The 27061-nt window shown below is 48.6% G+C and overlaps 3 protein-coding genes across 3 annotated transcripts; 2 read left to right on the top strand and 1 right to left on the bottom strand.

Annotated features, from left to right (window-relative positions):
• Positions 1–1496: 1496 nt before the first annotated feature.
• PLAGL2 (PLAG1 like zinc finger 2) lies at positions 1497–7810 on the bottom strand. Its single transcript, XM_058814846.1, has 3 exons — positions 7700–7810; positions 5914–6302; positions 1497–5110 (listed from the first exon to the last, which is right to left on the bottom strand). The coding sequence occupies exons 2-3, from the start codon at positions 6174–6176 to the stop codon at positions 3889–3891; spliced, it is 1485 nt and encodes a 494-aa protein (XP_058670829.1). The 5' UTR covers positions 6177–6302; positions 7700–7810; the 3' UTR covers positions 1497–3888.
• Positions 7811–8381: 571 nt separating this feature from the next.
• On the top strand, positions 8382–13918 carry POFUT1 (protein O-fucosyltransferase 1). The gene is made up of 7 exons (XM_058814795.1): positions 8382–8541; positions 9053–9174; positions 9271–9453; positions 10028–10140; positions 10775–10967; positions 11457–11699; positions 12132–13918. Exons 1-7 carry the CDS (start codon positions 8382–8384, stop codon positions 12318–12320), a joined length of 1203 nt encoding a protein of 400 aa, XP_058670778.1. The 3' UTR covers positions 12321–13918.
• A 699-nt stretch (positions 13919–14617) lies between these two features.
• KIF3B (kinesin family member 3B) lies at positions 14618–26400 on the top strand. Its single transcript, XM_058814594.1, has 9 exons — positions 14618–14656; positions 17879–19317; positions 19888–19989; positions 20647–20769; positions 20882–21000; positions 21229–21342; positions 21823–21928; positions 22132–22310; positions 22881–26400. The coding sequence occupies exons 2-9, from the start codon at positions 17935–17937 to the stop codon at positions 22975–22977; spliced, it is 2223 nt and encodes a 740-aa protein (XP_058670577.1). The 5' UTR covers positions 14618–14656; positions 17879–17934; the 3' UTR covers positions 22978–26400.
• The last annotated feature ends 661 nt before the right edge of the window (positions 26401–27061 follow it).

Below are 27061 nucleotides of genomic sequence, written 5' to 3'. Positions count from 1 at the left end.
GGTGCAATGGTAGAGAAAGGAAAAGGGGATTTCAGCAGGAAATCTTCCCAGCAGCTGCTGTTCACCTGTCAGCAAGGAAGGAATTAAAGAACAAAGAGCTGAGCTCAACAAAAGTACTGAAATCATCAATCTACCAGAGGTGAAAAAAGGATTCCAGTTGAAGTGACACCATTTTTCAACACTGAGGCTAAAGAGCAGCAATGCTGTGAGACAGAGAATAGGGTCTGTCACAACATGGTGTGTGAGTATTCCATCATGTGAAATTCACTGGAAGCAAATGCAAGATAACATGTTGTTCCTTCCTACAAATGGATTTTGAGTGAGGTGTAATCCCAGGGGGAAAAAAGATCTTCAGCCCTTCACAGGGTTCTGGTGATCTGAGCCTGGAAGGATGGGCAGGAGTTAACCCTCTGCTGCCAGGGAGTGGCTTGGCTCTTTGTTAGTTCTTATTTCCAGGGGGTCCTTGGCTTTCTGAGAATCCAGAGTCTGATTTCTAAGGGCTGGCACATTCATGTCCTGTCCTTTTACTAACTGGAGGTCTGTGGGTTTATACCTTAGCTGACTGCAGTGTTCCTACTGCTTTGGATCCTCCCCAAGCCAGCCAGTTTAAAACAACCCTTTATTTAATTAAACCCTCCTGAACAATTATGTGCTGTACTTGCTGTCCTTGGGCTCTGGTGCATTCTTTGTGGTACAGGTGTGCCAGGAACAGAGGGATCACAGTGGAAAGGTTTCCTGTGCTCTGCCTGCCTGACTCACAGCTATGTCCTGGACCTGCAGCCCCAAATTTATGGTCTAAAACAAAAACCAAACCCAAACTCTTTCTGGGATGATTTTTTTTATATCACATAACCAGCACAGTGGCTGCCACAAAGCCCTGCACACACCACAGAACAGATTGCAGGCTGTGCTGCAGCAATCCCCTCACAGCATGCCAGAGTTACCCTTGTCCCTCACCTCCAGCTGCAGCAGCAGGAGCTTGGCTAAGGTGAGTTCCACTGACTTGCCTAAGAGCTTGGTACATATGTCCTTGTGGACTGGGATTCCCAAGTGCTGTAAGCTTGGATGCTCCAGGTATTTTCTTAGAAACAGGTAAAAGTTGTTCACTGTAATTTGTTCTGTGAATTGCATATTTGCTATTTCAAATGGAATTACTCTTGTTAGTTTTAGACTGACTGGTAAAATACCTTCAGGTTACACGCTGTTGTGGTAGAGGAACTTGGAATCCATTTTCCTGTGCAAACACCTGGAATCAGCTCCAGTGCTGTCTCTGACCACGCTGCCCTAGCTGGGTTTGATTTTCCTTGCATTGACAAAAGTTACTGCAGTTCTGCTTGTTAAAGTAGCTGTGGAAAGCAAATCACACATGCAAATCATAGCAAAATGAATTCCATTTATTCTTTGACAGACTACTGGTAGGAAAAAGATGCCTGGCTCTAAGTTTAGCTACCACTGCTAAAGGAATTCCAGTGATGACATCTGTTCAGAGTACAATGCAGGCAGGAAGCAAAAAAGCTGAATGTTCTGCAGTGGGAGAAGGTGTGTGATGGCATTGCATAAATCTGATAATCCTCACTGCCAGTGAGTGATCAGTTCTGACCATTTATTTCTCAAAAAATAATAATCCTCTCAACTGAAGACAGGGATAAGGCTTGCATATAATTGATAACAGTGTGAAACTCTTTAATTTGCAAAGAGCAAAGCAATAGAAGACAGGCCTGAGGTATTCAATGCTGGTAAACAGACTGGCTGCAATGCCCTGTTTACCTTTGCTAGGTTAGAGAACAAGAAGGCACTCGTTGGACTTGGAAAGGCAACATTTTCCAGTGGAGAAAAGGAAAAAGTACTGCATTCAACTCGGGGAGATCATTGCCACAGGATATTGCTGAGGTAAATAAATCTTATATTACATTTTGATACAAAAGTCTCATTTGCAGCATTGCTGGCTAACCTAAAACAACCGATCTATGTTCTGGAGAATCAATGGATTGCTAAAGAGTCATTCTGGGAAGAATTACTAAGCTAAATTAAAAATAAAATTCTGGAGTAAAATGGAAGGGGGACACGCCTGTGACCAAAAGAGGCACAGCTGATGTCACACAGTGGGATCATGGCTCAGCAGGAAGGAATCTGCATCAACTGAGGTGGATGTGCTCTGGGGAGACGGGGAGGACAGCATCTGGCTTCACCCAAGGAGCTGAGATAACAGAGTAGAGGTAGATTTTGCATTTCCTAGATTTATGGAGAACAATATTGACAGATTTCCTGGTTTATATTGGCCTACAATGGTTCCTCCATGCTGAGGTATGAAGATCTGCCCATCCATGGTCACAAACATGCACCAGTGCAGAGAGACCTCCATATGTCCCCATCTGCAGTAGAAGTGCCCAGGAAAACAGGAGCAGGAGACAATACAGGTGCTAAGTGACACTAGCAGCTGGCTGCCTCTTCCCAGTATAACCCTCCTGCCCTGGTAGGTAGACAGCCCATGGAAGAGTTGAAGAGGTAGGGCAGGGAGCAAGGGAAGCAGGACTTTAACTTCAGGAGGCAAGGCTTGAGCAGGAGAGAACAAAAAAGGCCAGTGGAACCAAATCCTAAGTGAAAACTTGACTGCAGGCCCCAAACCTCAGCATTTGTTAGAACTATTGGTGTTGGGAGAAATGCTTCAAATACACTGACAGTGTGTACATGAAGCTGGGACCAATTTTTCCCTGATTCTTGCATGTTATCACCATTGAGGTTAAAATACACCTTTGAGACTCCTTCCTGGACAAGCCAAAAAGGGTGCTGACTTCAATGAGTGGTTAAAAAAAGCCCAAACCCCAGAAACTCATACTCTGTTCCTCATCCCAAGGGAAGGTGTGGAGCAGGGCCTGCAGCCTGTTCTCACCCACGCCTGGTCTGCCAGTGCTCGATGGCCCGAGCTCCTCACCCAGCTCTCTGACGTGCTTTGGTTTCCAGATCTGTTTGCCTGGGGGAGAGATTTAAAAGGGCTCTGTCCATACACCACACACCAAGCTGAGCTGTGAGAGCTGCTCCATCCCCTTCACTCGGGACAGCCAGCCAGAAAAGGCAGGAAGCTGCTGCCTGCGGGGGCAGAGGCTGAAGTGGTCCAAAAGCAGTGGATTTCCCCATGGGGGAAGAACATGATAAGTGAAGAGAAATCAGTGCAACCTGACTTCGTTGTGTAAACAGTGTTCTAGCTACACCAGAGATGAACCCAGTGTATTCTGGTGCCTCCTATTTTTTGCAATGGCAGAAACAGATTTGTGTTGTGTAAACAATGTTCACCATAACGAGTTTATCCTAACAGCTCCAAAGAGGCGGCGTTGAATTCACTATGTAAACGGGCTTGTTGCTTAACACTGATGTGGAGTAAGCTGTGTTGGGTGATGGGATGAGAGGTAGCAGGGAAGGACAGCTCTTCCCCATTGGCTTCATACAGAGTGGTATCATGACTTCTTCTCCATGTGGAGGTGTTGGCTGGTTTGCCAGAATTGCAGTGTGGTAACATGAAATGGAAGCTGGACTCTTCAAAAGTTTAGCCCAGGATGAAAGAGTCTCAGCTCCTTCTGAGGGACAGTCCCTTCCCAGAGAGGAATACAGCTCCAGCATTCTCAGGGAAGGTCAGTGCTAAGCGCGGCTCCTGATTCACAGATTAAAAATTAGATAAAATATATCCAGTCTATCAGCTGAAATCTTTCTGCTGTACAGGACTGGGACTTGCACAGGTTCCAGTCTACAAGTGCTCCCTCCGAGATCAGAAACCTCCTGTCTGACCCAGCTCTGCCAGAGCTTTCACACCCCCAAGGAAGGAAGAGTTGTGCGCTTTTAAGGCTCTCCACAAAAGGGTGACTGAAAGATCTGTTCTCCAGTGCTATTTCCAGCTTATTGGAACGCCTGGTGGAACCGTGGCAGCGTGGTTGTGCTCAAGCTGGAGGTGAAGACGGGGGGCAATGAGTGAAGGGGCCCAAAGTTCAGCGAGGCCCCGGCTCCGGGAGACTCTTGAGGTTGATGTTGCAAAGTGGTGAGCAGTGGCTGCGCCTCCCCCTGCGAGTAGCCCATGACCAATCCCCCCGACGAGACAGGTGGATTGCAAGGAGGAAGGTTTAGGGGAAGGAAGCCAAGAAGATGAGAAAAGTCCATGTTAGCAGCACAGAGAGCCTCTGAGAGGTTAGCAGGGCTCTTGGAAAGCAAAGCCTCATCCAGGGCGGGTGGCTGAGGCGAAGAGGACTGAGGATCACCAGATGAGAGAGACAGACTGCCAGGGAAGTCTGACAAAAAGCTGTCCACCTCTACTTTGGGTAGTTTCTCAGGCAAATATGAGGTAGATCCAAGCTGATACTTTGGAGGAGGTTGCGGTGGGGAGGAGATGGGAGAAGAAGACTCCAGAGGATAGCTCATTCCCATTGGAAGAGAATTAGGAACCAAAGAATGGGGCATCCCTGAGCTTGGCATGGTTTGGAGATGTGTGCTGTACATGCCCACGGGCAGCATGCCAGGGAAGCTCTTACCACCCATCATGTCTCTGGATGCCATACACAGGACAGGACTCAGCTCTTCCTTCACTGCCACAGAGGAGCTGCAGCTGAGCAGACCCAACATGTCCACCGGCTCCGTCTTAATCTTCAGCAGTTCCTGGGAGTGGCTTTTCTTCATGTGCCTGGTCAGGTGGTCTTTCCTCCCAAACCTCTGAGCACAGTACTGGCACAGGAAGTCCTTGCGCCCGGTGTGCACCACCAGGTGCCTGCGCACGTCCTTGCGGGTGTAGAAGCGCCGGTCGCAGTGGTCACACGGGTGCTTCTTCTCCTTGGCCCCGCCGGACGCGCGCCTGGAATGGGCTTTGAGGTGCTCCAGCAGGACCTGGGTGCTCTCGAAGGTCTGCAGGCACACCTTGCAGCTGAGGTCACCGCTGGCAGCCGCGTGCATGGCCAGGTGTCGCCTGAAGCCCAGTTTGGTGTTGTAGTTCTTGCCGCACTCGGGACAGTGCAGGGCCTCCTTGTTGGGGTCGTGGGTCTGCAGGTGGTTCCGGAGGTGATCCTTCCTGTGGAACATCTTCTCGCAGTACATGCACTGGTGGGGCTTCTGAGCAGAGTGCGTGGCCATATGCCTTAGGGGAGAGAAGAGGGAAAGGTCAGACAAACATCCAGCCCCTGAGGGAACACAAGCTGGTTTTCCAAACTTTTCCTTGTGTCCTACACTTCATGCCACAAAAATCCCAGACGGCATTTTACCTCCATTAAACAAGGAGCACAGGAGCACAATGCTTCAGGCAAAACCTACAGTCTGTCCCAGCAGCTGTCTCTCCTCAGCTCCTGCTCTTTGCTGAGGCTGCCAAAGAAAACCTCCCTAGTTTGTGACACTAGGTGAGAAAACATCACTTCATCAGGAGGGTCAGGCTGTGCCCAAGTCTGCTGACAGCCACTGTGGTCTGATTTCACCTTGGTACCTCACACTCTCCCCCACTGTGGTTCACTCGGTTTGAAGTTCTCAGCCATCACTGTTTAACTATTTTGTCTTGTACTTCACTACATAAATGGAAACTCTAGTTCTCCATACTGGAGCAACAGCTGCCACAGAATTATCCCTGTGGTTAGAAGTAGGATTTATGAATGCAAATGCTATTTTTGCTTTTCAATTTGTTTTTTAATCTGTGAACTTCACTTTCTGTTTCTATTTCCTCCTCAGTGAAACATAAAGCAGCTTGAGCTCAGGATGCAGCATTAGCTGAAGTTCTCTGGAAGGCACCTAAAGAGATGCCAAGTATGGTAATGTCTGGGACTCAACTGCTTTGCAAGGTAAAAGGGCATTTCCCCTCCTCCAGCTTCTCAGAAATTCAAGCAAAGACACCCGAGGGAGGGGGTTTCCCCTCTCTCCTGGCACTGCTGGGCAGAGGCACTTGCAGATACCTACCTGTAGAGCTTGTACTTGGAGGCAAAGGCCTTGCCACAGTGCAGCTGGGGGCAGTTGTAGGGCCTCTGCTCCGAGTGGGAAAGCGTGTGAGTTCTCAGCTTGTCCACGTGAGGGAAGGAGGGCTCTGATAGTTCACACTGGCATTTTCCCTGACTGTCGGTTTCTTCACCTCTTGGTCTGGGGACTAATTTCCAGCCTGTCTCTTCCTCCTCCTGCTTTGCATCTTGAATCCAGTTGGGAACACTGGGGAAAAATGCCGTCATGGCAGGGCTAGTAGAACATGGCCATGTCAAGCAGAACTCGAGCCTGTGGGCTGTGATGTTGTCCTGGTGCAGTTTTCTGTTGGAGCCCCCTGTGACCAAGCTGCTTTAACAGCAAAACTTCTTCATCTGAAATCACAGAAGACTGGTGTTACACACCTTCACCTGTGTACACAGTGAACGTGTACATTCCCAGTCATGGGGACCTCCAATCAATAATATTCTTCTGTCTCTTCCCCTTTAACCTGTTATCTGAATAAAACTATGTTAAACTTTTTCTGAATTGCATTTTTTGCCACTATTAAGAGCCAGTGTGACATGTTGGATGTATTTTCTCCTGAAATATCATAAAAGGTGTCTATTTGTAGCTCTAAATACTTCTATTTGTGCGTTTTGCAGATCACTTCTCATCCCATTTTCTTTTATTCTCATTTGCTCTTAGTTTCTGCCTACATGGAATTCCCTCTCAAAGATTCTCAGAGCTCTCTTGTATTTTCTTTTCCCATCCTTTCTGCTACCAACCTGGTGCAATGAGCAAAACAATCTCCAGAACAATCTGAACCCCCAGATGTGGCTGAATGAGGCTGAGGAAGAAAGCTCTCAATTATCATCAACATCACACCTTTTTCTGGAAGGCAACGGATGCTGCTCCTCTTCAGGATGGGATTACTCATTGTATTTTCACTTTTCGATTGTGAGGCAGATTCTGCCTCTCTGGATCAGCAAGTTTTCTACTGCAATGAGCAATTTTTTACTCTTTTTTTTTTCTTTGACACTCTCATGCATTAATAATGGAAGCTCAAACTGTTTCCTGTTCAAAAAAGTACACCTCCTGTAAGCTCTTCTGGCTTTCACATTGATGAGGTTCTATATGAATCTCTCTTACAGCAGCTGGAAATTCTTGAGTTGTGTGTTGGTTTTTACAGGGTTCTACTGCCAGCTCGACTGGTAAACGGTCAGCTGAAATAAAACCAACCTCTTTCACTCAATTTGGCTGCCTGAGAAACCCTACTTAAAATAGCATCAAACCCTCACTCCATGATTGCTTCAGAGGAGGAACTTCCTGCTGCACATCAACACGAGTGCGAGTTGTGGGCAGGATGTGCAACTGCGAGGGAACAAACCAACCCCCAAGAAAGGGCTCAGGGAACGTTATGAAGAGCTGAAATGACAATTACTGTGACTGCACTGTCACCCCAAATACCATGGATGGTTCCCTCAGGGAGGAAAACACTGGGAAACAGGATGACTCCCAAGAAAATATATCACTGTGAGCTTTGGGAATGCCTGTTAAGAGCAAAACTTGGTTTTGTGCAGGTTAAATCTACGTGGTCAGAGCAGAACAATAAAGGACCAGAACTGCTGAGGTGCCACTTTGGGACAAACCAGCGTGGTGTGACAGCTGCTCTGACCCCTCAGGGTGCAGGAGGCCTGTGGTTCAGAGCAAGCTGTCTTACTAGATGCTAAAAGCATAACTCTTTCACCTCTCTACGAAATATGTTCCAGAAAAGACGAGTGTTCTCTACCTCTTGCTCCAGAGCTGTGCAGGTGTCCCGAGAGTCTCCACCACTTTCACCGGGGAACTGCTCCTTTCCCTCCGAAAAAGCCTGGCCATCTGGGCCAGTTTCAAAGCTACCTGGAAAAAGACAAGAGTTTGAATTTTGATGTCTTTAACAGTAAGGTGCATAAACGATCATATGGAATTTTAGGGAATTCAGAGGTGCTGCTGCAACCGCCTTGCAAACGGCGGAGGTGCCGGGGGGTGGCCGCGAGGGGCAACTCGCTCCTCCCTCCGGCACCTCCGCCGTTTGCCTCGGGAGCCAACCGGGAGACCCCCACCCGCGGGGATAGCGCAGCCCCGGTGGAGCGGGATCGCACATCCCACCCCCGCCCCGCAGCGCTGAGGGGAGGGAGGCGGGCCCGGCCTACGCCCCCCCCTCCGCCCCGCATCCTCCTCCTCCTCCTCCTCACACGCCCCCCTGTCCCCTGAGGGGACCCCGCCACCGAGGGGAGGGTACGGCCGTGCCACCGCCCCTCGCTGCGGTGCCGCCCCCCTCGCTCGCCCCCCCGCGCTCACCCCGTTCCCCCGGGCCCCGCCAAGCGCGGCTCCGCTCCCGGCCCCGGCGGCGCCATTGCGCGGGGCCTTGTGGGAGTGACGTCACGGCTCGGTGGCGGCCGCCAGAGCGCCGCGCCGCGGGGCATGCCGGGATGGTGGCGCCGGGCTCGGGCCGCCGACCAGCCGCCATGGCGGTGCCGCCGGCCCCGCTGTTCCTCGTCCTCCTCCTGCTCCTCGCGGGGACGGCGGCGGGAGACGGCGAGGCACTCGCCTGGGATGAGGCCGGGTACCTGCTCTACTGTCCCTGCATGGGTGAGGCTCTCCCGGTGCAGACCCCCTGTGCATCTCCCGGTTGCATCCCGCGGTGCGGTTCCTGCTGCAGACCGCGGTTCATCCCCCGGCGCAGTCCGCGGTCCTTGCCCCGCTGCATTCCCCCGTCCGTGCCCCGCTGTATCCCCGCTCCGTTCCCCACTGCATCCCCGGTCCGTTACCCGTCGCATCCTCGCTCCGTGCCCCACTCTATTCCCCTCTGTATCCCCGGTCCGTGCCCCGCTCCATTCCCCGCTGTATCCCCCGCTCCATTCCCCGCTGTATCCCCCGCTCCATTCCCCGCTGTATCCCCCGCTCCATTCCCCGCTGTATGCCCCGCTGTATCCTCGCTCCATTCCCCGCTGTATCCCCCGCTCCATTCCCCGCTGTATCCCCCGCTCCGTGCCCTGGTGCATCCCCCGCTCTGTGCCCCGCTGTATCCCCGCTCCGTGCCCTGGTGCATCCCCGCTCCGTGCCCGGTCCGTCCCGCCCGGCTGAGCCCCGTTTCCCGCAGGCCGTTTCGGTAACCAAGCCGAGCACTTCCTGGGAGCCCTGGCCTTCGCCCGCGCCCTCAACCGGACCCTGGCCGTGCCGCCCTGGATCGAGTACCGGCACCACCGCCCGCCCTACACCAACGTGAGCCCCGGCGGGAGGGAGGGGCGGCGGGCAGGGCTGGGATGAGCTGCGGGCCCGGTGAGGGCAGCCCCGGCTCAGGGCTCTGCTCCCCCGCAGCTGCACGTCCCCTACTCGGAGCTCTTCAAGCTGGAGCCGCTGCGGCGCTACCACCGCGTGGTGAGCCTGGAGCGGTTCATGGAGCAGCTGGCGCCCCGGCGCTGGCCGCCCGGCAGCAGGGTGGCTTATTGCTTCGAGGCTGCTGCCCAGAGAAGCGCGGATAAAAGCACGTGTCCCATGAAGGTGAGCTTCTCGTCAGCCCCGCGGGCACGGCTGAATTCCAAAGTGTACGGCTGACTCATTCTGGTCCCCATTGATTCGCAAATTTAGGAGTTACCCGCCGCAAATCGGTCTGTGTGGCATTGCTTTTAGCGCTTGTGGAATGGCGTGCTGTGCCATCATTAGGTTTCTTTGTCTGCAAGTGCTTGGGGATCAGGGATACAGTCTGTGCAAGTAGATTTTATCACCTCAGATTTAATTGAGAATGTAGTTTATCTCCTGCTCTCTGTTTCCCAGCTGATGTTTAAGCAACCTCTCTTAATTACAAGTTTGGGAACTGTGGTGTGCTGGTTCTTTAAGACAACCTTTGCAACCTTCTCAGTAACTTTCCTGTATACTCTGGGTGGCAAAGATTGAAGCTAAATATATAAATGTATTTCGCTGTCTCCTTCCTGTGGAGCTGTTCCATCAAACAGGCTGTTGTATCCCAGCTGCTTCCATCCTGGAACAGGCTCCTGCTTTGCACCTCAGGATCTTTGCACATCCACCTTTCAGGCTTTGTGTATGCACTAAATGAGCTCTTGTCTTTTCTTGGCAGGATGGAAATCCGTTTGGTCCCTTCTGGGATCAGTTCCAAGTGGATTTCGATAAGTCTGAGCTCTTCAAGGGAATTTCCTTCAGTCCTGCATACAAGGACCATTGGATCCAAAGGTAGCAAGAAGATGCAAGAGTGCTGGCAGGTCACTGTGGGCATTTAGAGTCACTCATGAAAGCAGCTGTGACTGTGTATTGTGACTTTACATTTTGGGGGAGAGATTGAAGTGGTTAATTAGTAATATAGTTAAAAATATTAATGCTTTTTCCATTAAATGTTTGCTAAGCACTTCTTGTGGGCAATATTTTAGGTATGAACTCTATTAGGCTGATTGACTTCTGAGCCAGGAATATTTAATTTATCAAGTATTTATTAAATATGTAATTAATCATCAAAAGGAATTTGGTTCTCACTTGGGAATTATGAACTGTATTTGTGTTTTCAGAGACATGAGTGACTTTAGGTGACAGAATTGATCTAGTTTGGGGTGAAAGTGTAATATCCCATTGCTTGGTAGCTCCTCACTGCACATTTGAGGCTTTTCTCTTATTGTCTATCAGATAAAAGGTCTGAGACAAAATACAGCCCCTGAGACTTTTTCAGTTCAAATGGCAAACCAGCTAAAATTATCTCAATTTGGAGCAATAAATGCTGCATATTTTGGGATGTTCCTTGTTTCTGCTCTAATCTTCACAGCATCTTTGTGCAGGATAGGTCACGTTGCAGCCCTCTGTGTTTGATTTTCTGTAGGTTTCCAGCCTCTGAGCACCCTGTTCTTGCCTTACCTGGAGCTCCAGCCCAGTTCCCTGTGCTGGAGGAGCACCGGCCCCTGCAGAAGTACATGAAGTGGTCGGATGCAATGGTGGAGAAGGGGGAATCCTACATCCAGTCTCTGCTGCTCCGGCCCTACGTGGGAATCCACCTGAGAATTGGCTCCGACTGGGTACGGCACAATGGGGTGTGGGCAAAGCTGCTCAAAAAGGAGCTGTGCTGGGACAGCACCTGATCCCTGCTGCCATCCAGGAGCTCCCTGTGTGTTAGCAGTGGTGCTGGCATTCTTTCAGACAGGCAGAGGTGGGGGATGTGGTGGTGTTTTCTCCTTTAAATGTGGTATGAAAAAGTTTGTGTGAGGTGGGGTTCAGCCTCTCCTCCCAGGAACAGGACAAAGGGAAATGGCCTCAGCTTGCAGCAGGGGAGGTTCAGGTTGAATATTAGGGAAAAATTCTTCACTGAAAAAGTGATTGAGCACTGGCCCAGCCTGTCCAGGGCCGTGGTGGAATTGCCGTTCATGGAAGTGTCCAGAACACAAGTAGAGATGGTGCTTTCTGATAAGGTTCAGTGGGTGTGGGGTATCTGTTCAAAGTTTGGACCTGATAATCTCAGAGATCTTCAACTTTGATGATTCTGTGATTCTCTCTTCCTCTTCCAATAGAAAAATGCCTGCAACATGTTAAAGGATGGGACAGCTGGGCCACACTTCATGGCTTCACCGCAGTGCGTGGGCTACGACCGCAGTGCTGCCGTGCCTCTCACCATGGACATGTGCCTGCCAGACCTCCGAGAGATCAAACGGGCTCTCAAGCTCTGGGTGGCAAAGATTGAAGCTAAATCTGTTTATATTGCTACTGATTCTGAGCCCTACACAACAGAAATACAGCAGTTCTTCCAGGGAAAGGTGAGTGTTCCAGAAATATCTTCTAGCAGGAGTGCTTGGGTAAAAACCTTCCTTGGCTTCTGGCCCGAGGCTGTCATGGATAGCAGACAGGCAGTTGTGGAATAGGGTATTCACAGCCAAATAATGGCATCTCAAAGTGAATTTGGCTCATAGCAATAAAAATTATCCTGTAAAATTCTTTTTTTTCCCAGGAGATTGAAGAGCATTGTCTGGCATGGTAGTAAATATTTCCATGAAAAGGGTTTAAATTAAATAAACCTAAGTGATTTTCAGAAATGCTCTGACATTGATCTAATCATAAATGAGTTATAGGGCAGAGAAAGACAAAACTCACTCTCTTTCTGTTGTGTATTCAATTTCTAACATTATGCCAAGACATTGGATTGTGATAATAGCTGACTGGATTCATCTGCTCTCCTCGTTTCTCTGCAGCTCAAGATTGTCAGCTTGCAGCCAGAAGTGCCTCAGATTGATCTGTACATCCTTGGCCAGTCCGACCACTTCATTGGGAACTGTGTCTCTTCCTTCACTGCCTTTGTGAAAAGAGAACGTGACATCCATGGGAAACCCTCCTCGTTTTTTGGCATGGACCACCCTCCGAGGCTGCGGGATGAGTTCTGACCACAGGAGGAGGAGGATGAGGAGCTCCCTGGTGCCAGGGCTCTGAGCTGGGCCCTTGGTGCTGCAGCATTCCCTGTGGGCAGTCATTGCTGGGCTGTGGGAGAGCTCCTGCCCTCCAATGCTCCTCACAGTCCCTTCCAGACTGTTCTGTCTGATCTCTCCTGTGTTTCCAGTGTGAGCTCAGATGGGAATTTAAATCATGTGGTTTATGGGAAACTATAAACTATGTATAGATTTTTAAGATGTAGCTTTTATAGTTCTCGATTCTCAGTAGTTGGGATTCACCAGCAATCATGATGAAGCAGCTGCTCAGATTTCCTCCTCTTTTCTTTGTCTGTTAATTCTTAACTCTCACCTGGAGATGTTTTGAAGCTCCATGTCCAAAACTGACCATAATTGGCTCTTTTTGAGTATAAAACTTCTGTCAGGCACATCAGGTTCCCTGGAAAGGGCGTACAAGATGAAGCTCAGCACTGAAAAAGCTCTGGGGTTTATCAAGGACTGCAGTTGTCTTACCAGACCTGTGTCACCACAGTGCCTCAGTGTCCCTTCTCCTGTCCATAGAGGTTCCATACCCTGTGCTGTGGGGCCCTGGATCTCTTTGGTGGTGCTGGAGGAGTGCAGTGGGACGTGGTGTGACATGGCAGCTGCCTGTTCAGCCTCTCTGCTGAGAGCAGCCTGGGGCAAGGTGTGTGCAGGACATGGGAGGAGATCTGTCACAGCCAGGCCAGAACTGGAGGTTCAGGGCTTGAAGCTTTGTAGCTGTTGATGTCAGTCAGGTCTGTGGTAGAAGAGAAACTTTGAGCCAAGTTTATTAAAATAGTTGTAGTGGAGTTGGGTATGTCATGGGTCTATGGTATTGTTTTGTTTTTGTACTTTATGAGATAACCCCTCTGAGAGCATTACCCTTGTTTGGGGCAGTTCCCAGTGGAGGTAACTCTGGAAAATTATTCATTGATGGGGAAGCAACGGCCCAAACCCCTCTGTTTGGCCTGTGTGGTTTGATGCTGGTAACACTGATAATCCCAACATGGTGAGACTCAACTTGACCCATGCCTTTTGGCGTTTCTATGACTTCATTTTCCGGTCCAAAGACTGAGTACAGAACGGTTCATTTTTCAGAAATGCCTCTTGGGTGAGTCTGTGGTACCAGAGCTGCTGCCTCCAGTGCACTGCTGCAGTCCAGGCAAGGCTGTTATGAGCAGTTAACTCCAAATGTCTCTCTTTATGGGGGTCTTTTCCTTCTTGAAATGTTTCTGAGCTTTGAAGGAGTTTGAGGGCTCAGGGGAGTGAGAAAAAGTGGGCAAAGTGAGAAGATTCCCCAGGTGTCAGGGTGGCAAAAACTCATCTCTTGTTTCCTCAGGGCTGGCTTTAAAAAATCATGGGATCTGGGGGGAAATTATCCATTTTAGGGCCTTTGGAAGCTGGGCTTTTGAAGATTGAACTTCCTTATGTCATACAGTTTACTGATCTTAGGTGATGCCCTTGGGGCTGCCTTGCCTTGCTGTGGAGCAGGGGAAGCCTGTCCCCACACTGTTGGGAAGACAAAGTATTAAAACCAAATGTTGGGATGGGGCGTTTCTTTTCTGTTTTTTTAAATAAGGTATTTTTTGTACTAATAAAAACTTGATTTTGTATTCACTTGTAGTGCACCAATATTCCTTCCTCCATTGCAGGAATCTCTGGTACCCGAGCTGCAGCCTGCTGTGCAATGCTGTGATCCAGAAAGCTCTGATTAAGGAGCTTTAACTCTTAAATGCCTTCTTTACTATGGTCTTTTTCTCCTTGGAAATACTCCCGAGCTTTGGAGGGTTTAAAAAACCCCAGCCTGGCTGGGGCAGAGACCTGCCGGCTGGGGCAATCCCGGCACTTTCGGATTTGGTGAAGTGCGGGATGCCCACGGCGGGGCTGCTTTGTCCGGGCTGGGGCAATCCCGGCATTTTCGGGATTGGCATTTTCAGGATTGGCATTTTCGGGTTTGATGAAGTGCGGGATGCCCACGGCAGGGCTCCTTGTCCCGACTAGGGCAATCCCGGCATTTCGGGATTGGCGGCGGCGGGATGCCCACGGCAAGGTCCCTTTGTCCGGGTTGGGGTTAAATAGGCATTTTCGGGGTTGGCGAAGTGCAGGATGCCCGCGGCGGGGCCGCTTTGCCCAGGCTGGGGCAATCCGGCATTTTGGGGATTGGCGGCGGGGCCGCTTTGTCCGGGGCGGGCCGGGGCGGGGCGGGCCGGGCGCGCCGTTGCCAGGGAAGCGCGTCACGGGCGGGCGGAGCGGCCGCGCCGCTTCCGGGGCCGCGGGAGGAGCGCCCGGGCGGCTCCATGGTGACGGCGCAGGTGAGTCCGGCCCGGCCCCGCACCGCGCCCGCACCCCGCCCCGAGCATCCCCGACCCCTCCGGGCTGGCACACCGCGGGCCGCTGCCAGCCCGGCGTCCCCGGTGCTCCCGGTGCCAGCCGTGGGCACGGCCGGGGCAGCGGGCGCGGGAGGCGGCGGGACCCGCCCGCGGCCGGGTTGCGGGGGCGATGCCGCGGGCGGGTGGCCCCGTTCGGGTGGGTGTCCCCCGCTCCCGCTGCTTCTCCCCCGCGGTCCTTCTCCCGCTGTCCCCGGGTCCCCTCCCTGCAGCGCCCGGTGCCGCAGCCGCGAGGGCGGTGGGTGATGCTCGGGTGAATCCGCGGCTCCCGGGGGAGGGAACACCGGCGGGGTGCCGTGCTGAGGCGACAGCGGTGACAGGTGACCACAGGTGACCCCAGACGCCGAGTGGAACCAGGGCTCGCAGGTGGCACCGCCGGGCCAGCTCCAGCACCGGGATGTCCTGCCCGGCCTGCGGAGCGTTTGGCAGGGAGAGGAGAAGAAAACAGCAGCGCCGAGGGTGGCTTGGCTTGGGAGGGAGGGAAGGACACAATTCAACCGTGACATTATGAAACCACAAATATTTGAAAGATTTGAATGGCGAGAAGCAATGGAATGTTTTGAGTGGTACCTCTGGATGTGTGGAGATGCAAGGGAAGGGTTTGGGCAGTTCCAAGAAAATCTTTCAGAGATGTTGAAGGCAGGAGGCAGAGCGGCTTCGGGATGTCACCTGTCAGGGCAGGTGGCATGGGTGAGCACAGCTGTCCAGGACAGCACCTCCCAATCCTGCAAGTTTCTGAGGAAAAGTGGTTGCCCCAGCTTGAATTCAGGTTGTGGTGTTGCTCATTCTTTCAGGCATAAACTTTTATTTCAGTGTTGACTAAAATGAATAAAAATGCTTCCATTTCTGCCCATCTTCCCTTCTTGGTCACCAGGGCACATTTGCAAGTGCATCCATCTCAACCTTGACCTTGACCTTGACTTGCAGGGACCTGGCCCAGGTCACTTTTGGCCGAACTAATTTAATGAAAAAATTCCCATCTTTGATGGAGAAGAGTGGGTGGCACGGCAGCATTCCCAGCTTTCTGGCCATTCATGTCCAGCCACTCTGGCAGTTCAAACATTGCCCAGGAGTTCCTGGGGAATACAAACACTGCCAGCTAATTGGTTTTATTTTCCAGTTACACACTTGGATAAATCTGAGAAGAACCATAATTTGTTATGCTTCCAGTAAACTTCACCACAGTAGCTAAAATAATTGGAGATGATTCAGGATGGGTTGTTATGAAAATAGCCCACATCAGGGGTAAAATCAGTTGTTTGTTACAATAAAAAGAGACTTGCAAGTGAAATGGGGAAAGGTGTCAAAAGCTGATGGTGAGGAGGTACACCCAGAGGAGCAGCAAATGTGCAATATAATTTTTGGTCAAGGTGTAGCTCTAGCAAGACTAACTTAACTCTGATCATTTAATATTTGTCATAGTTGCTTACAAAAGCAGCACTTCTCATCAGAATAGTATTTTAGATATTCAATATATAAAATAAATCCATGCTCTCCTTGTCAGAACTTGTGCCTGGTTTGAGTATTTGCCAGTGTGAACATGCAGATACGTGACACAGTGGTTGTCATGTGACCTTGTCAGAAAATTGTCTCTTGTGAACTTGAATTACTGGAATGTCTCTTGGAGCTGTGGAAGGGGAAGCGTGTGTTAATGTATACAAGTCCTCAGGATGAACAGAGGGAGAGTTGTTCTTTGTGATTCTGCCAAGATTTGTCCTCGTTTCACTTATTCTTGCTGTGTTTGTGCTCCAGAATTCGTGTTTGCTGTGGGTCAGACAGGAGGGTCACCTTTATCTGGAGCTGTCAGTTAGAAGGGAAATGGTTTTATTGAGTAGCTACCTAAAATTCCTGTAACAGTTTGAACTCACTGTGCAGGGTGAATTGTGAATGAGTGTCCAGTTCAGTGCTTTCATGGGAAGAGTGAGAAGCAAAGAGTTTCCCCTCACAGACCCAAGGAAGTTCCCGAGGCCATACTGGGGTTTCTGTGCAATTCTGAACCATGTTTATCTGTTACTTCTCTTTTACTTTTTGCCAGTCTGACTGTCTGTATATTGGGCTGCAATTGTGCTTCCTTTTCCATCCAGTAGCTCTGGCCCTGCAGTTCTCTGCCACCTTGTTGGAGAAGCTCTCCTGAGACGTGCAATTATCAAGTGAAAAACAATTAGACAAAAATCCCTGTTTCCTGCTGGTCTGGCTGGGAAGAGAGCAATGAACACATCTCAAGGAGGCCACACCTGAGCCTGTGCCAGCACTGCCTGGGCTTCCCTGTGTGTATTAGGTTTACACTTAGTTCTAGTTGGCAGAGGGACCTCAGGGCTCTTCTTGGAAGATATTTTGGAAATAAAAAGGGTTATTAGAAATTGCATGGCATTCCCCAAGTTGTGTCGTTGAGATCTGCCGTGTGAGGCTTGAGCAGTGACTGCCTTAGCACTTTAGGAACAAAGGTTCTTGCTCCATTTTCAGTGGCAGCTCATCTTGCTGATGTCTGGAGGATGCACCAGTGTGTCCTCTCTCTCTTCTCAGACTCATGAATGAGTTGGATCTGTGATCTGGGTTTATACAACTTGAGTTTAGGTTGATGATGAGTCCTGTAGACCTGATGCAATTGGACCACCAGAGCAGGAGTGATGGCAGTAGGTCAGTGTAGCTGAGCAGCGCTGGCTTTTGTGGGGAATCCTGATAAAAGTCTATTGCCAAAAGAAAAGATAATAGCAGCCTTTTGCTCCAGAGAGAGCAAGGCTGTGCTAGATTTTCAAAATGGGATATTTAAAACAAAAGCCTGACTGTAAAGCAAATGATTGGCAAAGTATTATTTTCATAAATAGTTTAAAAAGGTTTATTATAATTTTTAAGGGTCAAGAAAAGGATCTTTACCAGGTCTGAAGGTGTGATCTGTGATGATGAGTTTTTGAAGCAGAGCTTGTAAAAATGATACCATTTGATGCACAGCTTTGGTAAAGTAATTCTGTCTCAGTTCAGGCCTTTACAGAGTTTTTGTGTTGCACATTATTTTAGTGCTTCAAAATCCCTTGCAACTTAATGAAATCAAAATGCTGCTCAAATTGATGAGGCGAGTCTTTGGCTTTGTGAAAAGCTGTCCCCTGCAGAAAACTGTCTTCAGACATCCCTGCTTTGTTTTTGTTGCAGGTGTGTAGCAGGGCATTATCCATCAGCAGCACCACAGCAGGCCCAGCCCCGCCGTCATGTCCAAGGCAAAGAACTCCGAGTCCGTGCGGGTGGTCGTGCGCTGCCGGCCCATGAACAGCAAGGAGCAAACGGCTTCCTATGAGAAGGTTGTCAATGTGGATGTCAAGTTAGGGCAGGTCTCAGTGAAGAACCCACGGGGATCATCTCATGAACTGCCTAAAACGTTCACCTTTGATGCTGTGTATGACTGGAATTCCAAACAGGTCGAGCTCTACGATGAGACCTTCAGACCTCTGGTGGACTCTGTTCTGCAGGGGTTTAATGGGACAATCTTTGCCTATGGGCAGACTGGGACAGGGAAAACGTACACAATGGAAGGGGTGCGTGGTGATCCTGAGAAGAGAGGGGTCATCCCCAATTCATTCGAGCACATCTTCACCCACATCTCTAGATCTCAAAATCAGCAATACTTAGTTAGAGCGTCTTATTTGGAAATATACCAAGAAGAAATCAGAGACTTGTTATCAAAGGATCAGTCCAAGCGGCTGGAGTTGAAGGAGAGACCAGACACGGGGGTTTTTGTTAAGGATTTGACCACCATTGTCACGAAAAGTGTCAAAGAGATAGAGCACATCATGAATTTGGGAAACCAGAACCGCTCAGTCGGTGCCACCAACATGAACGAGCACAGCTCTCGGTCTCACGCCATCTTCCAGATCACGATCGAGTGCAGCGAGCTGGGGCTGGATGGAGAGAACCACATCCGTGTGGGGAAGCTCAACCTGGTGGACCTGGCGGGCAGCGAGAGGCAGGCAAAGACTGGAGCACAGGGGGAAAGGCTGAAGGAAGCCACTAAAATCAACCTGTCCCTCTCAGCTTTGGGCAACGTTATCTCTGCCCTGGTGGATGGCAAAAGCACACACATTCCCTACCGGGACTCCAAGCTGACCAGGCTGCTTCAGGACTCTTTAGGTGGCAATGCCAAAACTGTGATGGTGGCCAATATAGGCCCTGCCTCTTACAATGTAGAGGAGACCCTGACCACGCTGAGGTATGCCAACCGTGCCAAAAACATCAAGAACAAACCGCAGGTGAACGAGGATCCAAAGGAGGCTCTGCTGCGGGAATTCCAGGAAGAGATTGCTCGACTCAAGGCACAGCTGGAAAAACGGTCCATTGGCAAGAGAAAGAGGAGGGAAAGGAGGAGGGAGGGTGGGGAAGAGGAGGAGGACACTGAAGAGGGTGACGATGAAGGAGATGACAAAGATGACTATTGGAGGGAGCAACAAGAAAAGCTGGAGATTGAGAAGAAAGCTATAGTCGAGGATCACAGCTTGGTAGCAGAAGAAAAGATGAGGCTGCTGAAGGAGAAGGAGAAGAAAATGGAGGACCTGAAGCGAGAGAAAGAAGCAACAGAGATGCTGAGTGCTAAAATCAAGGTAGAATTCTTCCTGGTCATACCCTTTGAAAGCAATTTCCTTAGGCTGTGGAGAAAATAAAGGGTTTCCCAATTTGGAAAGATATTTCACAGAAAGTTTCCAGGATAGTGATTTATGTTTGGGTTGGAAGATTTTAAAAGAAACCATTTCTAGCCAGAAGTTGAAATTTCCACCATTAATCATATATTTCAATATTCATGAGCTGTTTCATTGTTCTTCTGTACTGATCTTAAGCAATTGGCACACTAAAAAACAATGCATCTTTTCACAAGCTGTGGCACTAAAAATGTTTCCTTCTGTCACAGATCATTAGAAATTATTTACAAGGGAGCACACATTTTGGTTCTCCAGCTTTGCCACATATTTCCGTGGTGCCTTATTCTAAACAAGTTACTCTTGCATTAATCCCACAGTTTAATAGGAATTTTAAGAAACAGTGATTCCTGTAGCAGCAGCCTTGAAAGAGAAGGTTAAATAAGGGAGCTGCCCTGAAGAAGTTGTACCCATAGGAGAGAAAATTATCCTCTGTAGTCACTGAGAGAAACTTCTGACCCTGGTTTTTCTTTTCAGACAATGGAAAGCAAGCTGCTGGTGGGAGGGAAAAATATTGTGGATCACACAAATGAACAGCAGAAAATCCTGGAACAGAAACGACAGGAAATTGCAGAACAGGTACAAGGAAGGGGATTTGTTATTTTGTATAAAAAACCATGCTGCTGAACTTTTGTAAAACATTGTGTCAGGGAAATTACCAGAAGGTTTTCGCAGGGTTAACCCTAGAATTGGTTTAATGGCAATCATTTGTTGAAAAGAAGGGGGAGGGGCTTGTGTAATATTTCTCATTATTTGAAATAAGTAAAGAAGGTTTATATAAGTTTTCTTCTAGTTCTTAATGATAAAGATTTACCTCCTATTTTGATTGGAACTGTTTGTAAGTGAAGAAATATTTGCAAGACTTTTAAGAGTACTAGTTTAGTCTTTAGCTCAAGGGAGGAGTCTCCACTCTGTGCTAAAAGTTTATTTTCTGTAAATGCAAATTTTGTTGGTGATTCTTAAATACAATAAGCAGTACAAACTGATAAAAAGGAAAGAAAAAATAATCTAAAAGTGACATTTGATTCTTTTAGTTGAAGCTTGAGCCTTGTTCACACTACCTGATTTTAATAGCAAAATAAGGACAAATAAGATGTTTCTGGTATTTCTGTGGCAAGAGATATGAAGAACTGGAGGGTAGGGAAGGAAACCCATCCTGAGCCTTGGTTTCATGTGTGTCACCTGGAGGTGACAAGGTAATTGAGGTCTTCAATGCCATATTTTCACATTCTTCAGAAACGTCGGGAGCGAGAAATCCAGCAACAGATGGAGAGTCAGGATGAGGAGACACTCGAGCTGAAGGAGACCTACAGTTCTCTTCAGCAAGAGGTGGACATAAAGACCAAAAAACTCAAAAAGGTAAAAAGAAAATGATTCCCTGTCTACCAGGCTGGGAATAAAATCAACTTGTGTGTGAAAGTGAGAGGAGCTTTGGCAAATGATGTGTTTTGGCTCTTGTTGTGTGCTTCAGTTATTTTCCAAGCTGCAAGCTGTGAAGGCAGAGATCCATGATCTCCAAGAAGAGCACATCAAGGGGCGCCAGGAAATGGAACAGACCCAGAATGAACTCACCAGGGAACTAAAGCTAAAGTAAGCCTCATCACTTAAATAAGCTATTAAATGTAACAAAGAGGGTTTCTCGGGGCAGGGAGTGGAGGGACTGCCTTGCACATACTTGTGGAATAAGATTTAACCATGAGAAAATGAAACCATTCCTCCTTTTCCAGGGTTTTATTACATCAGTGGGAGAGGAGCAGGGAGGAAAGTCATTGCTAATTATGTTTCTTGTATATTTCTCATTTTTGTGGTTGCATGTAGGCACCTGATTATTGAAAACTTTATTCCCTTGGAAGAAAAGAATAAGATCATGAACAGAGCATTCCTTGATGAAGAGGAAGACAACTGGAAACTACATCCCATAACCCGTCTGGAGTGAGTGTATTTCTGCTCTTGGGATGGAATTACAGGTCACAGGAAACCCTCTAGCTGTCAAGAACAAAAGAGGGATTGAACTGGGGATTTAAACTGACCCTCTAGAGTTCACAGCTTCTTGATGTGTAATAAAATAAAATAAAACAAATCAATTTATTCCTCTTGATAGGTGCTATAAAATATGAATGTATAGTTAGGGGAATTCTTGAGAGATTATGATTTTTCTAATAGGCAAACCAAATAATTATATGTAAAATACATGTAATAGTGCATTCACCCTTGAAGTAGCAGTGCATTCCTATCATATTTCTTTCCTGCTCCTACAAACGCAGCCTGGGTGGTTTCTGCTGTGTTGAAACAGATTTCTGCATGGAATTTGCAGATGTTGTAGCTCATAAACTACAGGAGGAGTTGTAGCTCATAAACTCCAGGGGAGCTTTTGGTTTTAGGGTATAACAGCCTGAGTTTGTTTTTCTCTAGTAACCAGCAGATGATGAAAAGACCAGTATCTGCTGTGGGGTACAAGAGGCCCCTGAGCCAGCACGCCAGGACGTCCATGCTGAATCACACAGCTGCTCGGTACAGGGTAAGCCCAGATGTGGTTGAACCTTTGCCTCTTCACCCTGTGATCAGGGGAATGTGAATTCCAGAGGGGATTGGGTGTTCTTTGAGATGTAAATTTGTAGTGCCCGGCACACATTTATAAAGTACCTCAGATTAAGTTTCTGAGGGCAAAGTAACAGTTTGTGTGAAAACATGGAGACTTTGATTCTGCTTTTCCCCTCTCAGGCAGAGAACATCGTGTTACTGGAACTGGATGCGCCCAGCCGGACAACGAGGAACTATGAAGGTCCAGCCATTGCTCCCAAGGTTCAGGCAGCTCTGGAAGCAGCTCTGCAGGATGAAGATGAGATTCAAGTGGATGCCTCGACCTTTGAGAGCTCTTCAAATAAAAAATCAAAACCCAGGTAAGCTGGGCTTTCCCTGAGCAGACTGGCCCACAGGAAAGGTGCAAGTCAGTCAGCATTTCTCATCAGTGAAGTGAAGCTGAGCTTCATAGTAAAGCAGAGAGCAAAAGGAACATAAAATCATTAAGGTTGGAAAAGACCTTTAAAGATTTGAGTCCAACCTCCAGCTGAATCCCCACCATGCTACTAAAGCTTGAAGTGCCACATCTACTCATTTTTTGAGCACTGCAGGGGATGGAGATTCCAGCCCTGCCCTGAGCTGCCTGTGCCAGGGCTAAAGCACTCCTGCAGTGAAGAGATTTTTCCTCATATCCAGCCTCAACCTCCCTTTGTAGAACTTGAGGCTGTTTCACCTTGGCCTGTCACTTGCTACTTGGGAGAAGAGGCCAACCCCCACCTTGCCACAACCTTCTTTCAGAGTGTAGGACACAGGGCAGAAGAAAAAGCTGAAACTGATTATTAGAGAATAACTCCAGTTTAAAAAAGTCAGCTTTTTGCAGATTAATTTTGGAAAGGCAGGTGACATTGTTAGAAGTTTTCTTGTTTATATTTTCATTTTTGCTTCTTCAGACCGAAAACTGGAAGGAAATCAGTGGGATCTGCATCAGGATCAGGCACCCCCACTTCTCAGCTCTACCCACAGTCACGAGGGCTGGTTCCAAAATAAAGCCAGCAACTCCTCTCCAGGGAGGGAACAGCCTTTACCTTCTGGGAGCAGAGACAAGGACAAACCTGCAGAGAGAGCTCCTGGCCAGCCTCCAGCCCCTTTCCCTGGAGATGGCCTTGTTGCTGTTTAACTGACTCGGGCCAGTCCAGGGGCACTGAGCCATGGGAAGATCCGTGCTTGCAATTCAGCATTTGGCCTCTGTGGGAAATGGATTTTAGTTAGGAAATCAAAAATGCATGAGGTACGTTACAGTGTGTTAGGAGCAATGGGAAGCATGGGGATCACCTCACAGCATCACCGTCCTCCTCCTGCACCAGCCCTTCTGCTGCACGGTGCTTTTTGGCTCTTGGGCACTGAGAAGACAGGTGAAAGTCATCTCCACAGAACCACCACTCTGCAGCTCCACAGTGAGAGCCAAAGGAGGCTAAAAAGCAGAGGATCTGTTCAAACTCGACAAGGTGCATGGTTCTTCCTGCTTGAGAGGCTGGCGTCACCACCTGGGTTCAGGCAGGATGGCAGTGGCCAGCGCGTCCTCACCACCACACAGCTGTGCCTCCCCACAGGGCTGTAGGACAGAAAAGGGTCTCAAAAACACCTCTGTGGTCTCTAGAAAGGAAGCAGTAGAATCTGAAGTCCTTTCTTTGTTTACAGGCATAAGTGAGAGCTCCTCTAAGCTGACCCACAGACCTCACCCCTACCAACAGGAAGCACCTTGTCAAGGAACACCTCTGCCTCCCATGTCAGCTCCACAGCTTCCCTCCTCTCTCTTGCCTCCATCTTTACCCCTGGCATTTAAAACCAGTGTCCATATGACATCTTTAATGGCATATGGCCATTTTCTCATGCCTCCCACTGTTGATGGAAAACGTAGCACCAGCTCAGAGCTCTCCCTGCCAGGCTCAGACTCTCAGCTGGGCAGAGCACTGGAACTTGGAGCTGCCTTTGAGTGCACTCCTGGGAGTTTGGTCCCTTCCCTGGGTGTCTAAGGAGGTTTAGCATTCAGTGCCTCTTGTGCCTCACCTGTTCCATGTTAAGCAGCTTTCTCTCTGCACCTCCCAGCCCACTCAGAGCCTGCTGGGAGTGAACCTGACCTGAGGCTGGTGATGGAAGCTGGTGTTAATTCCAGGGGTTTTACTTTGAAAACAAGGGAGGGAGAACTCCTGCTTTTGACAGTCTCATTGCAAAGCTGCCCTATGACTAAAGCAGGCTCGTGTAGCAGGGTAGAGGGAGGTGGAACTCCACACTAAGGACAGAGTAAGGTGTCCCTGTCTAGTGTCCCACAGCTCATTTGTAAGTTTTAGTTCACTGTATATTGAGACTTGGGATGTTACTTTTTCTGGTTGCTCTTGGCTGTCATCCTGTGAACATTTTTACCTGTTTTCCCTCACTGATGACTCCCTCCAGACTGACGTGTGAGTGTGTGAGGACTTGCCTGGCTGCAGACATGCTCTGATGTGTGGACTCTGCCTTGTGCTCCTTAAGTGTCCACGGAGTGACTTCATCCAGGTTGGAGAGCTCCTTTCTACTGAGCAGGAGGAACTGAGTGCTCAGCACAGCTCACCTGTGCATCCTGCAGGCACGGTGCCCAGGTGAGCCAGGTGGGCCCCCTGAACACCAACTTGGCTGCTGCATTCCATGGACTGCTTTCCTGGGCCACAAGGTTAATATCTGTATACACATGTATGCACACATACATATATATAATAGTTTTGGTGGAGGAAGGAGGGATTTGCTTATAACTGAGAGAACAGGCACATGACCAATTTCTTTCAACCTGAACATGGAAACCCAGCATAATCTTCATTTTCACTAGGCACTGTTTATATCCAGAGAGCCTTTTAACTGGCTTTTGTTGCATAGTATAACATCACCTTCTCTTCCCTCTCTTCCTTCTTTCTCTCCAGCACATAATCTTCTGTACCAGGACATTTTAAAAGATGATTGTATGGTTTAAGTGCTCAGAGAATTGAAATTAAATGTGGGGGGGGAGGTTTAAAACCCTGAAACAGCAGCACAATATATAACCACGTGTATGTACATACCTATGTACACATGTTTTATGTGAATAATGCATACACAGACACATCTGTGTCTGCACATGTGCACATTTTTTCTCAGTTGCTACTATCCCATAGGGAATTCTATTGTATATTAAACTCATATGCTGGAAACTGCCTTCGTGGCAGGGCTGGTACCATGGAGCTCTGCAGTGCAAACCTGTTTTCATGTTGATGAGCCAGTGTCAGAAAGGCTCTGCTTTTAACTCTGTAGAAATTCATTAGCAAGGTGAAAGAAACTCAGTAGAGTGGAAAAGAATAAATCTGCATATTTAGTCATTGTATGTAAATTGGGGCTTGGTGGAGATTTGGTCAGTGTATTCATGGGCAATCTTGGCCTGTTACAGAAGCCTTTGGATTCTCATTCCAAAGGACTTAACCCTCACCAGATGCTCAGTGGCACTGATGTTAAAATACATTGTCTTAAGCTGTACAAAACAAACTGAGCTCTGGGTTGAAGCTTTTAAGAAACATTCCTGCCGAGTTTGCCCTTCTTTGGTGTTATCTGAACCATCTGGGCTTCCTGCTGGTTTACCAAAAGCAGGAAATCCAGCTGGACTCCTGGAGGAGGCCCTGGGACAGCCTTGCACCATCACCTTTTCTTCATAGGAATGTTTAACACTCAACATAATTGTCTTTGCTCTGATCTGTATAATGGGATCTTTTTTTAAAAAAGTGGCATGGAGCAGGAGTTGGCCGTGGGAGCAAGTGCCACCAGACACTGAAGCATAGGAATTAAAGCACTTTCTTAAATCCTTAACTTAGGTCTAGCGCCTTTTTAAATATATTTGCATGCTGCTTGAATCTTCTAAAACACATACCTCTGCCAGGCACCTGGTGCCTTATACAGATCAGAGCAGGCAGTGCTCAGTCAGTCTGGGCTGTGTAAGTCTGTCCTGGCTGAACCTGCAGTGCTGGAGCTTCAGTGAATCACCTGTGTACCTGGACATGTCCTCTCTTCTGTCTGTGCCGGGCTGTGCACCAGTCTTGAAACAGTTCAGTGGAATTCCTGTCTGTTCCTGCTGTGTTCAAAGACAGACTGGAAAAGAGAACCTGCAAAAGCCATAATTAGCTACAGAGATGGAAGTGAAATGAGAACACTGGTGCTGCCTGCTGCATGTGCAGTGGGGGGTTGACTCTCTGGGATCCAGGTGCTTGCTGCCTTCTCCAGCCCCTTTCTTTTTGAAGAGGTGACCCAGGATCCTTCTATGGGCACAGCTGTCAATGGCAACTCTCAGCTCCTTGGAGATACACCCACCTCCACCTTCTCTTAGGTGATCTGTAGAAAAAGAACCTGTCCATAGTTCTGTCCATAGTTTTACAGCTTATATTTATTTGTATCATCTCTTTTGTCTAGGAATGTAAAGTGATCCTAAAATACAATGTGTAATAAAGTCAATAAGATTTATTGCATCTATCAAAACACGTGTTTTTCATTGTTAATTTGGGGCAGGACTCAGTGACTTCATGTTTCACAATGCCTTGCGTTATTTTTCTTTCATAGGAAGAAGTCTGCCCAAAGTAAGTGGAAAAATGTAAAAATGAGTAGAGTGCAATGAGTATTGTAATGTGTGTGTATATGTGTGTATATATATGTGTGTGTGTATATGTACACACACACATATATATATATGTAGAAGGTGCTGATGCCTGCATGTAGCACCCTGGGTACCAGAAGTGCTGGTGAAACCCTGCCAGAATCCCAGTCCATGGTGGGCCCCTGTAATGGGTGGTGCTGATTTAAACCAGTTTTTTATCCTTTATCAGTGCTGTGGGGAGAAGGAGCCTCGGAGTACAACCACGATGTCCAGAGAAGGGAAGTGAAGGTGGGGAAGAGTCTGCAGCACATGTCTTATGGAGGCAGGAGTGTTTACCCTGGAGAAGGAGGCTCCAGGGTGACCTTACCACTCTCTCCACCTCCGTGAAAGGAGGTTGTAGCCACATGAGAGTCGGGCTGTTCTGCCAACCAGTGCCAAGAGGACACAGCGTTAAACTGTGCCAGGGGAGGTTTAGTTTGGACATCAGTA

The sequence above is a fragment of the Ammospiza caudacuta genome, chromosome 15, assembly GCF_027887145.1.
Source record: "Ammospiza caudacuta isolate bAmmCau1 chromosome 15, bAmmCau1.pri, whole genome shotgun sequence".
NCBI classification, from domain to species: domain Eukaryota; kingdom Metazoa; phylum Chordata; class Aves; order Passeriformes; family Passerellidae; genus Ammospiza; species Ammospiza caudacuta.
This window is presented reverse-complemented; position numbering and strand designations above follow the sequence as displayed.